At 42.3% G+C, this 13588-nt stretch overlaps 1 protein-coding gene across 2 annotated transcripts in view; it reads right to left on the minus strand.

The window, feature by feature from the left end:
* The window catches only part of ATXN10 (ataxin 10), a 182399-nt gene that overhangs the window by 126481 nt on the left and 42330 nt on the right, over window positions 1–13588 (minus strand). For both annotated transcript variants that reach the window (XM_077469350.1, XM_077469351.1), the window contains exon 3: window positions 11452–11534. In XM_077469350.1, coding sequence (XP_077325476.1) covers window positions 11452–11534 — 83 coding nt within the window. The remainder of the gene's footprint in view (window positions 1–11451; window positions 11535–13588) is intronic.

Below are 13588 nucleotides of genomic sequence, written 5' to 3' on the forward strand. Positions count from 1 at the left end.
CTCCGTGGCTGACCCACCATTGAAGGTCACCTGGCAGGGACCTCAGGTATCGGTTCAGCATGACCCGTTTCACGAGTTGGGGGCCAAACAGCTCGGGCTGCAGCCTTTTTACAAGTTGCACCGGGTCATGAATGCACCAGGTCATGTGACCGGGGTTGGCCAATACTTCCATTGGTGCACTCGTTGGGCCCAAATGGCTGTAGTCAACCCCAGACGAGCCAGAATTTCTGCCTTTAGTTTTTGATAATCTTTAGCGTCATCCGGAGGTAGGTCGAAGTAGACTTTTTGAGGATCTCCGGAAAGGAAAGGAGCAGTGAGGCTGGCCCACTGATCCTGGGGCCACCTCTCTCTCTCTCTCTCTCTCTCTCTCTCTCGGCTTCTCAAATGTAGCAAGGAATGCCTGTACATCATCACTCAGGGACAACTTCTGCAAAAAATGGCTTGCCCTCATGGTCACCTGATTGCCAGGGGCAATAGCTGCTGGCTCACGCCCCTGAGAAAGCTGCTGAATTGCTTTGTGTAAGGCAGTCACCTGAGCCTGCATAAGCCCTTGCTGGGTCGCCTGCTGGGCTCCCAGCTGGGCCACTAACAGGCGAGTACTTCCCCGCTGCAGAGCCAGCGCCTTTTTGTGGCTAGTTTGCTGTAGCACCAGCTGGGTTGCTAAGCGCTGATTAGCCTCCTCGTGGTGAGTCTGCGTTTGCATATTAGCCAAGGATAGCTGTTTAATTCACTCGTCCATTGGTTCAGCTTTTGGGGTTTGTGCTGCTTTGACCCTGGACATATATCCAATGCACCTTCTCTTTAAAATGTCAGTTTTAAGTCCAATGCAAAAAATGTCTGTTAGTCTGTCCTGCTCCGCTTCCTGCACCAGTTGTAAAGTTTGGGGAACCAGCTAGCTCGCAGGACACAGGCTTTGCAATTAAAAGAAGGTATATTAAAGTTAAACAGCATCACAGCAACAAAAACAACATAAGGAAACTTCAGTTTCATAGACTTGCAGAGCTCAGAACTTCAGAGCTCAGTTAAACAGTCCTCGATTCTTGTCGCAGGTAACTTCCTCTGCTAGCAGGTCTCAAACGTTCATGGCAATACCTCAGGTGTGGTGGAATTGCGGTTTATATAAATGCGCACCCAAGATGCACATTTGCAGATACGTACAGGGCAACAGCCGTTACAATGAAATGTTTATTCCCCCCCCCCTCTTTTTTTTATTTCGTTTGTTTTATTTTATTTAAAGAGTAATTCTACTTTTGCTTAGAAAAAAAATATTCCCCTCTGGGTGATCTATGTACATTGCAGGGATTTTGACAAACTTTGTTGCAGATTCCTACCTTTTATTATATTGAAGAAATCCCTGTGTTTTGCTCTGTACCCCTGTTCAGAGTGAGTCTAATGGGAGCATACCTTTAGCCGTGATTTCCTATTGGGAATATCTCACCAAAAATTATATTTTTGTTGCAGGGGATGCCTGAAATCTGACTTGTCTGTTAGTGCAGGCTTCTGGAGAAATCAGTGAGCCAATCACACATGCAGGAAATTATGTTTCTGTGGAGGGGGGGGGGGGGATGTTCTTTTCCCCCCAGGCCTGGAGGAGTCCCAGGCATTCTCTTGGTGGCCCTCACATGGCTACCCACAGGTTAAAAATGGTATTTCCTCCTGCTCCTTTCTCTCCTGGGAGACCATCCGAGAAACACACGATGCACCGTCTAGAAAGCATTATGGTTTCCTTCAATTAAAACACTGGATTACTGCCTTGCGCCGCACGTCCACTTACCCATTTCAAAAGACTTTTTTTGAACACTCATGTCAGCATGCCCATGGGTCCCCTGGCCTCATCTCGGCTATCTATGCATCCTTGAATGGACACTCATCATCAGCACTCCTCTCCTATATGGCCCAATGGGAAAGGGACCTCCAGGCCCCCATAGACCTAGAAGACTGGAGTAAGGCCTGGAGAATGGTACCAAAATGCTCGTTCAATACAAATACCCTAGAAGCAGCATATAAGGTCCTATTCCGATGGTACCTGGTTCCGACCCGCACAGCTCATGCCTTTCCAGGAAGTACTGATAGATGCTTTCGCAACTGTGGACAGCGAGGTGACGTTATACACACCTGGTGGTCCTGCCCAGGACTGGTGGGGTTCTGGTCTAAGGTTTTTGGTTTGCTGCAGACACTCTTCCATCTAACAATCCAAAGGGATGCCAGGCTAGCCCTACTACATTGTCCAATACCTGGTTTGTTCGCTCCTCAGCAAAAGCTGGCCACTTACCTCTTTATAGTGGCCAAACGAACTAAAGCTCAAGCCTGGAAGAACCAACGTATAGATTTCCAAGGGGTGAAGACACGGATGACTGCTAGGTTACTTCAGGAACGAATGTCCAGCTTTGTGAATGATTCACACGCCAAAATTTCTCAAAACCTGGGAGCCATGGATCTCTTATGAGTTTCCCACACTCCAAGCGTCCTGTCTGGGCCTTGTCTGACTCCCTTATGTGAGGCGCCCGTGTCCAAGATTTCCCGTTCCTGTCCCCTCTCTCTGACCTCCTTCCTTCTGCCTTTTAGCTCTTCTCGGTTTTCTTTTTAGTTTCTTACTATTCTGACTCCTACCACTGCCTCCCATGGAGGGGGGTTGCTGGAGAAGGGCTTCCCCTTCGGCAACGAATTTGGGGATAGGGCACTTCATACAGTAGTCATTTTTTTTATACCATTCCCTGCTCTCACTATGTTATGTTATGTGATAATTGTGAATGATACTGCTCTTCGGTAATCTTTACATGTCTCTAGCCCCTGCGAGGGCGTTCAACAAGCGTGTTATATTTTCTTGTTTAAACAAAACTCAATAACCATATTGAAACAGAAAAATAAAAAGGTAATTTTTAATAACATTCAATTACAACATGACTTGTGTGTTACAATTGTATATGCTATAAATTTTATTTGCGATTTTTTTCCCCCATGAAAGTAGAGTTACCCTTTAACTTTATTGCTATCACAAGGGGTTAACAAACCCCCATTTGATAACATTGGGCAGGTGACAGGTGCTGTTTATGGAGTCAATAGAGGTCTAATAGACCCCAATGTCTCCCCTGTCCTCCAAAGCAACAGAGCAAAGATCTGCATCTGCACCACTGCTTTTCCTTGCAAACCAGTGGCCATTGAACAAGCCCAAGGACTTCCCATATATTATACAATATTCCTTTCGATTTACCAAAACCATATAATATGAGGTCAAACCTAAACATTTAGATTTGTATGCAATCAGCCAGGCCCTTGCACTACATAATCGAAGGAAAATCTAAAAGGAAACTGAATAAATTTTTTTAAAAATATATAGCCAGCCATGTACACTTGAATTTAGGAGCTTTTGGCGTTTTTTGGCAAAGCACCTAAACCCAGCGCCATAAAAGCCCATGAGTCAATTTACACATAGGCTTTTAGCAGAGCTTAGGATCTTCAGTGTTTAAGACAGCTTCAACCTCCCTCTCCTAAACACGGAAGAATTGCATTCAGGATAGGAACATTTTGACCGGCGGCCACGTGAAAATATAAAACATGGCAAAATCGTGCCGCAATTTTTCTGCAGCCATGGTGTACATGAAGTCTAAGCCCCCGTATACACGGTCAGACATTCCGTCAACAAAATCCATCGGATTTTTTCGGACGGATTTTGTCCGAAATTGGTGTTGCATACACGAGGTCAGACAAAGTTGTCGGAAAATCCAATCTTTCGAAACGTGATGACGTTCGTTCGTTACAATGGGACTATGTTGCGGCTAGTAGTCAATAGCTTTGGTCTCGTAATTTGATCTGAGCATGAGTGGAACTTTGTCCGATCGGAATTCTCTACAAAAGGATCGGAAAAAGTCTGATCAGATTTTGTTTTCAGAAAATTTGAGGTCCTGCTCTCAAATTTTTTTTGTCGGAAAAAGTCTGATAGAGCCCACACACACGATCGGATTTCCGAACAATATAATCTGATCTGACCTTTTCCGTCGGAATTTCCGACCGTGTGTACGGGGGCTTAGGCCGCGTACACACGCGCGGACTGTTCGGCCAACTTTGTCCGTCAAACAGTTTCGGCAAACAGTCCGCTCAAAATTAGCATGGACGGACATGGCCACACACGACGGACGAACAGTTTGCTGAAACCGTGCGCGATGACGTGAACGGCACGTACGACGGGACGAAAAATACGACGTCCTATACACTGCATTATAACTTTCGGCGTGTAAATCCTTTCTGAGCATGCGCGGAACTTAGTTTGACGAACAAGCCTACACACGAGTGGACTGTTCGCTGAAACAAGGTTTCAGCGGACAGTTTTTCGGAAATTCCGTAAAACCTTGTTCGTCAAACTGTCCGCTGAAACTGTCCGCTGAAAGCCCACACACGAGCGGACTGTCCGCCCAAACACTGTTCAGCGGACAAAGTTGGACGAACAGTCCGCGCGTGTGTACGCGGCCTCAGTGTTACTGAACTGCAGAAAGAAAAACCAAGCCTCCTGCTAGAGAGAGCTGTGCGGCAGATTTTATCTGGACTGGATGAACATAAATACAAATCCTTTGGTAGGTAAAACAGCTCATATATATATATATATATATATATATATATATATATATATATATATATATATATATATATATATATATATATATATATATATATATATATATATATATATATATATATATATATATATATATATATATAGTTTGGCTTTAAGGGATTTTTACTTTTTATTATTTTGTTTTTGGAGCGGTCCTTTAATTTGTCTTTGTTCTGCAGACACTGCCTAAACTAAACAGTATTTGAAAGGGGAACGAAAGATTTAAGTTAAAATAAACCGCTATTAGGACCGGGGAACAGTGAAAAGCTGGTTTTAATTTTCTATAGTTAATAAATCACTGCCTCTTTAATGATAATGCTGCTGCTAGCCTCAGTAGGACCAAGACGGGAATATATACTTGCTTGTGACCACAGATCTACATGTATTGCCAATGACTGCACACAGTACTTCCCAGCATCCTCCGTCCTATGGTACACACTGAACTTCCTTTGGTAATTACAAGGCCGCAATATAAGCGGTCCACAGGGGGATGGAAAAATTCTATTTCATCACTTGTAGCAGTCACCGAACACCACCTGACCTAACCATTTACTGGGAAAGAGATACAGAGTAGGAAAACTACTATGATCAGTCTGCAAACTGTGGGGCATAACACACACACACAAACGTTCTATGCAGTTGTTTCTGAACATTATGCACACCAGTGATGTAACTGTACATAAAGTGAATGCACAATTTTAAAGAGGAAGTAAACCCTGATGGGTTTACTTCCTCTTTTTCCCTGCAAAGGTAAAGCATAATGGGCTCATTATGTGTCACTTACCTGACACAGGAGCCAGCGAAGTCGCCGCTGATCCCTGTAGTCCGCCGCATCCATCTTGCTGGTGGCGTCTCGCAGCTCCGACCAATGACAGCGGCGAAGCCGCGATGACGTCACTCCCGCGCATGCGCACGGGAGTCGCGTCTCGCAGCTCCGCCGCTGCCATTCGGCGAAGCCGCGATGACGTCACTCACGCGCATGTGCACGGGAGTTGACAAATTAGGCAAATCCATTCTTGGACTTGCCGTATTTAGTGCGCATGCGCCGTAGACAGCGGTGCCCATTTTCGGGCAAATATCTCCTAAACCATATAGGTTTAGGAGATATTGCTTGGACCTACAGGTAAGCCTTAATCTAGGCTTACCTGTAGGTCAAAGTGGTTTGAAGGGGTTTACTTCCTCTTTAAATCTCCTTGAAAAAAAAAATTTAAATAAAAAAAAACAAACAAAAAAAGGACTTGAAAGACACAATATACAATAATGACTATTAAAAAAATTTACATATTTCAAAGACAAAGGTTGTGGTTTTGTGCAATATTTCTATTTTTCTTTAAAAAAAAAAAATAAATAAATAAAAAAAAAAAAAGAAGAAGAAGAACAAAAAAAAAAAAAACACTCACACTCACTTATTATTACAGCCAAACTCCAGTTCTGAAAATTACACAGCTCTGCCATGCAGCACAGTCCTATCTGGCAGAAAAGACCCAATTTTTCTATGATGCCGTTAGGCAACACTTACTGGTCTTGTCCCTCCCCTTAACCTGTGTCTGGATGGGGAAAGTAGAAGCAACAGACTGATTAGCTCATCTTTCAAGAACTCTGCTCTCTCCTCCAGCCATCATACCTACATTTCATAGTAGAAAAAGAATAAAACTACCCATGCAGCCTAGCACTAAAGTTGGACACACACGTGGCAATTTTCTGTCAATTTCAACCACTTTCTATCCACCACAAACTGCAAAAATGATAGCAAGCGATCACTAGTAACTAAACAGTATACCCCCATAAGTTCAGTCGACCACCAGAATTATGAAGTTGAACCTGGGCAGTATATAGACAGCTTCAGTACAGTTTATTGAAATACCAAGTCAAAACATATGGTAATTTTTCAAAAACAAACATTTTTCTAACTACAAATTGGGCAATGTCTAATCCATCTCCTTCAGGTTGAGGAAAACCATCACTGTATGCATTTAGATACTTTGCCATTTCTGCAAACAATGGAATCTAACTTTCAATCACTCCATCAAGCCATGTGCATGACTGGCTTAAAGTGGTAGTAAACGGCACATCCTCCATTAACCACTTCACGCCCAGCCCAATTCTGACATTTCTCTCCTACGTGTAAAATTCCTAATTTTTTTTGCTAGAAAATTACATAGAACCCCCAAACATTATATATGTTTTTTTAGCAAAGACCGTAGAGAATACAATGGCGGTTGTTTATCTCGCACGGTATTTGCACAGCAATTTTTCAAACACGTTTTTTTCAGGAAAAAAAAAAAGTTTCATGCTTTAAAAAAAACAAAAAAAACAGCAAAGTTAGCCCAATTTGTTTGCATAATGGGAAAGAGGAAGATACGCCGAGTAAATAGATACCCAACATGTCACGCTTCAAAATTGCACGCGCTCGTGGAATGGCGCCAAACTTTGGTATTTAAAAATCCCCATAGGCGACTATTTAAATTTTTTTACTGGTTACATCTTTTGGGTTACAGAGAAGGTCTAGAGCTAGAATTATTGCTCTCGCTCTAATGTTCGTGGTGATACCTCACATGTGTGGTTTGAACACCGTGGGCGGGACTTACATATGCGTTCGCTTCTGCGTACAAGCTCACGGGGACAGGGGCGCTTTACATTTTTTTTTTTTATTGTTAATTTTATTTTTATGTTTTTAGTTTGATACTTAAAAAAAAATGGATTAATTTTATTCCTATTACAAGGAATGTAAACATCCCTTGTAATAGGAATATGGCACGATCGAACATATTTACAGTGAGATATGGGGTCAATAAGAGCCCATATCTCACCTCTAGGCTGGGAAGCCTAAAAAAAAAAAAAAAAAAAAGATCCTGGCTTCCTAGCCAAATCGGCGCTGTTAATTTGAATGCAGAGGCCGGGCGTGACGTTATAACATTGCGCCCGGCCTCCGAACGATCATAGAGACTCCGGGGACGATCTGGCCCGCCAGAAATCTCTATGGTAACTTCCGGGGGCCTGCGGATCCTGTGACCGACCCACCAATGGAAGCGGCGAGTCGGTACAAGCACCAGAGGGCAGCGGGAGGGGGGACGTCCCCTCCTGACGCCCGTAAGAACGATCAATCGGCGGAACAACCGCTATGATCGTTCTTATGGTGCAGGGAATCGCCGGCTGAAAACGCAGATATCTGAATGATGTCTGTGGCCTCAGGCATCATTCAGATACAACCACCGAAAGCCCATGACGTCAATAGACGTAGTATGTGCGCCAAGTGGTTAAAATCATTAAGAAACAATATACATGGTGCAAAGTTTACATTTACCCTAAACTCCGCCATTGCATAGAAATCTGGCAATATTCACCTCAATAACGTCACTGGCGCATATTTGTGGTGATCCACAGAATGCTCTGTGGGTCTTCAGTCCATTCAGGAAGATGCTGTGCCTGCATCATCCCCTCTCAGAGGACATTGCATTACAATCCCCAGATAGTACAGGCCCATACACAACTTCCTGAAACACCCCATGTGATTAATGCGAATGCACAAGATTACGGCCATTACTGACAGAAAGGGCATAAGTAAAATACACTTTAGAGGCAGAAGACAACAGATAAAATGGTGCAGGATTCAGCTGGGAAGCATGAAACCGAAATAAGCCAGAAAAAAAAAATTCAGAAACAACCGAGGGGGATAATTAATAAGGCAGAATGTTGTAAAAATTAGGTATGTTTGCATCAATACAGGATGGTATGTGTATGTAGATAACAGTAGCAAAGTACCACCTCCTGTATAAGGCTCCATGCACACTGAAGCAGATAAACTGCAGTTTATTGGAGTTTGGGCGTTTTTTGTAAAAGCCCATAAACTCCACTCTATGTTAGCCTATGTGTCCATGCACACATGGACGTTTTTCAGCTTTAATGAGCAGTGGAGTTTATGGGCTTTTTTCTGAACGCCAGAAATTTGCGTTCAAAGTGCCGTTTTTCAGCGGCAAAAAACGACAAACGCTCATTAACGCTCATTAACGCTCGTTCATTAGTGTTCGGCATTCTATTTTTCAATGCATTGTGGGATTTTTGGAGTGTCCTCTGTGTATTTTTATAAAAAACACCCATTAACGCTAACGCTGTAAAACGCTCATTAACGCTCATTAACGCTAGTATAAAACGCTGTTAAAAGCAGGTTTTTCAACCAGCGTTTTCTGCAAGCAATCTGGCGTCCAGAAATAGCTTTTTTGAGCTTCAGTGTGCATGGAGCCTTAGTCTAAATTAAATACTTGAAAAACCAAACTTTATTATTAGGCACCAAAATACACTAGATTCTTTAAAAATCCATAATTTTATTACAAAATTTCTAAAACATAGAAATACATTTAACATATCACAGTAAATCTGCTATCTATATTAAGCTAATCACAACAACAAAGGCACTAAAAACCCATCCAAATGTGTAGTAGAAGTGCCAGGAGTTTACAGCTGCCAGTATCCAGGCAGACTTGGTGTGAGTTGATGTTTTGCACCACAGCGCTTCCTCAGGAGCTTTCGGAAAGCTCCCTTTCCTGTTTGGATCTAAGGCAAACACTTTACATGTCAGGTTTCTAGCAAAAAAGTACATATCTTTGATTGTATTGTATTTGGCTAGCCTAGTCGAAGGGCAGAAACTCAGGCCAAATTTCAGGACATCCAACTCTTGCTGGTAAAGAATGGTATGAAGTTCATTCAAAGTGATTGTATGTTATACTTACCTGCTCTGCTGCAGTGGATTTGCACAGAGCAGCCCAAATAATTCAAGCCATAAATAAATTAAACAGAGTATCTGAACTTCAACCTCAGACCTAGAACTTAGTGTACTTTAAGTGATACTAAAGCTTTGTTGTTTGTTATTTAAAAAAATAAAATAAAAAAACAACATGTCATACTTACCTCCACTGTTGATTCATTCGGCGTACATAGAAGCCGAATGTATGATTCGGCCCTGCCCCCCGGGTCATTGGATTTGATTGACAACAGCGGGAGCCAATGGCTGCGCTGCTATCAATCTATCCAATCAAAGCTGGGACTCCACAGAGAGGATGGACGGACAGCGTGTCCCCACCGAAGAAGATGAAGGAGCTCAGGTAAGTAAAACGGGGGGGGGCTGGTGACTGCCAGGTGTTTTTTCACCTTAATACATAGGATGCATTAAGGTGAAAAACCACAAACCTTTACAACCCCTTTAACTGTCTACTATTTTTCCCCAACAAGAGTTGGATGTTCTGAAATTTGGGTTTCTATCCCTCCACTAGGCTAGACAAATACATAGTTCAATAGTTAGTCAGGTTGAAAAAAAGGCACAAGTCCATCCAGTTCAACTTTAAAAACAATAAATGAAAAAATATCGTACAATCCAATATACCCACAGTTGACCCAGGAGGAAGAGAAAAAAAAAAAACAAGCCAGCAGAGCATGCTCCAATTTGCTACAGCAGGGGAAAAAATTCCTTCCTGATTCCCAAAGAGGCAATCGGATTCTCCCTGGATCAACTTTACCTATAAATGTTAGTACCCAGTTATATTATGTACATTCAGGAAAGCATCCAGGCCTTTCTTAAAGCAATCTACTGAGCAGGTCATAACCACCACTGGTGGGAGTCTATTCCACATTTTCACAGCTCTTAATGTGAAGAAACCTTTCTGTATTTGAAGAAATCTCTTTTCCTCTAGACGCAAACAGTGCCCCTGTGTCCTCTGGGTTGACCGTACAGAGAATAACTCAACACCAAGTTCACTATATGGACCTCATATATTTGTACATGTTGATCATATCCCCCCTTATCCTCCTCTTTTCAAGAGTGAATAAATTCAGTTCCTCTAATCTTTCCTCATAGCTGAGTTCCTCCATACCTCTTAACAGTTTGATTGCCCTTCTCTGCACTTTCTCCAGTTCCCCCGATATCCTTTTTGAGAACCAGTGCCCAAAACTGAACTGCATATTCCAGATGAGGTCTTACTAATGATTTGAACAGGGGCAAAATGATATCTCTCGCTCTGGAGTCCATACCTCTCTTAATACAAGAAAGGACTTTGCTCGCTTTGGAAACAGCAGTTTGGCATTGCATGTTATTATTAAGCTTATGATCTACCAAAACTTCCACATCCTTCACCACGGATTCCCCTAGGTGTACTCCCCCTAGCATGTATGATGCATTCATATTCGTAGCCCCCAAGTGCATAACTTTACATTTATCAACATAAAACCTCATCTGCCACATAGTTGCCCAATTAGACAGTGTATTGAGGTTGGCTTGTAAATTGGAGACATCCTGTAAGGACGTTATTCCACTGAATATCTTGGTGTCATCTGCAAAGACAGAAATGTTACTTTTGATCCCAGACCCAATATCATAAAATACGATACATTCAAAGACATTTATTTACTTGCTAGAAACCTGACGTATAAATTCATGTTTGACCCAGACCGTCCTAGATCCAAAACAGAAAAAAGAGCTTTCCGAAAGCTCTTGAGGAAGCGCTGTGGTTCAAAACATGTAGAGCTTGAACAAGCTACATAAACTCACACCAAGCCTGCTTGGATACTGGCAGCTGTAAACTTTTGGTGCTTATACTACACATTGGGATGGGTTTTTGGTGCTTTTGTTGTGGCGATTAGCTTAATATAGATAGCAGATGTCCTGTGAGATTTTAAATGTATTTCTATGTTTTAAAAATTATGTAATAAAATTATGTTTTTAAATATATATATTATATATATATATATATATATATATATACTGGCTATAATCATTTTCAGAATTTGGGTGGCAAGGTTTACTGGCATTTTAATATTTCAACAACCAAAATATTTCTAGTCAAAGTACATACCCACTAAAAATGACTCTGAACAATTGCTTGAAGAACTAAGCACTTTGATAAGCGAGACAGTCTCCTCGATCAATCCCACATTTCTGTTATAAACATGAAAAAAAGAAAGAGAGAGAGTTTTTACAAAATGAATAAACAAGTTATTCCATGGCAAAAGCAAATGACTGTCACACTTCCCAGATAGTCCACCCATTGGCCCCCATAACTACCATGACACTTAGAATTTGGGACTTGATATGAACATCATAAACTGTCAGCAGAACTCTCTCCGCAGTCCACTACTACAAAATCCCAATTCTCCCATATCTGGATGAGAGAGCTTTTCAACACAGAGGGTGCACTGTGACTATATTATGTTGCAAAAGGCAGCAACGTACTTGATATTTTGGAAATAAGAAATAGATGGGGTGAACATAGCCCTAGATTTTTGGAGAGGGTTTCATTTCTGTGGCTTGGTCAAGAACCTTCCAAAACCATTGCAAGTCTCTCCTAATCTGATAGATAAAAATATACTTGTTCATTTCAGGTTTTGGGACACTTTTCACCACCATCCTACAACATTGTTCTGTCTATCAAACACAAGTCTACTCAGATTTATGCAGTATCTGTAAAAGCTATATCGAATTGTCACTGTAAAACTGGCTACACATTGTACAGATTTCAGGTGGTTTCTGAGGAACTACATTTGCTTGCTTCCTGCCCAACATCCCTTAACTGAAAAAAAAAAAAAAAAAAAATGATAAAGCTCGTCAGAAAATAGGATAGAATGCATTAAGATAAAAAACCTTCTGTGTGTAGCAGCCTCCCCAGCACCCCCCCCAATTACCTACCTGAGCACCTTCTCTCTCCAGCGTTGTCCATGATCCCTTCAGCCATCCAGTACACTCCTCCTGATTGGCTGAGACAGAGCCGTGGCACTATTGGCTCCTGTGGCCGTCAAAGTCAGTCAGCCAAGAAGGGGAGAGAGGGGGTGGGGCCAGGTCGGGGCTCCATGTCTAAATGGATACACGGAGCTGTGACTCAGCTTAGGTGTCCCCTGTAGCAAGCTGCTGGCCGAGGGGCACTCAAAAGAGGAATGGGCTAGGAGCAGCAAAGGGGGACCGGGAAGAGGAGGATCAGGGACGATCTGTGCAAAACCAACTGCACAGAGGAGCTAAGCAAGTATAACATGTTTGTCATTAAAAAACAAAACAGAAAAAACACACGAGTCTTTACAATCACTTTAAGCATTCAGGAGGTGATTCTGTCTGCTATGCATCAATATACAAAGGGACTACTGAACTGCAACTGTGAGCCAAACGCTTTTAGGCAGACTCAAAACGGTTGTTTTTACTGCCCCCTGGCCGCCCATGTGACAAAGAACTAACGGTATATACACAGGTTTCAGAACCAGTCAGACGATTAAAGTGGTGAAACTAAGAATGTTTCCAAAGTATAGGCACCTTGTGGAGCCTGGAAGCCCTTTTATTTAATTTTGTTGGTACGGAGAGAAATATGGTGGCTTCCACTGATACCTCTCCTCTTCCCTAGTGTTTTGTAAGACACACACACACACACGAAAATATTTGAATACCTCCAAGTGTACCTTGATGTCAGCAAACACCAGTATCCCACTAACACTAAAGACAGTTTGAATTTAGGGCCCACCTCCTTTGCATGCGATAAATGCTGCAACACGTGTTAGTACAGACCGTACCCATCACAATCTTGTTTTTTTGTTATTTTGAAACCACAGCAGACTGAAAAGTTGTGAAATTCGATGGAGCGAACAGCTCCTAAATGAAACAATGCTTCTGATTTTGAGCACAGCTAGATCATTTTCTACTATTTTTGACATAGTAGATGCTTCATACCAAACCAAACATGCACACTCCTAGCAGGTGCACCATGATTACCAATGGCCGAATAAAGAAAATCGATTCCTACGCTTGGTATCCTTGTGCAAGGTCAAGCAGATGTTTTCCAACCCTTAGTTTTTTATTCACTGACAGGGTTGCCTCTGCAACTGCATGCAGGTTTACGTTATGTGGTCACTATACGTTAGGATAGTGCTTGGCGGAGTGCTTTTTCCAATGTCGGCTCATAGCAGAAGGTTTCCTGGATATACGCAGAACGAGGCCCTCCAATCTTTGCAGTG

This window comes from Lithobates pipiens, unplaced genomic scaffold (assembly GCF_037356315.1).
Source record: "Lithobates pipiens isolate NorthernLeopardFrog02 unplaced genomic scaffold, aLitPip1_a1.2 Scaffold_8, whole genome shotgun sequence".
NCBI lineage: Eukaryota > Metazoa > Chordata > Amphibia > Anura > Ranidae > Lithobates > Lithobates pipiens.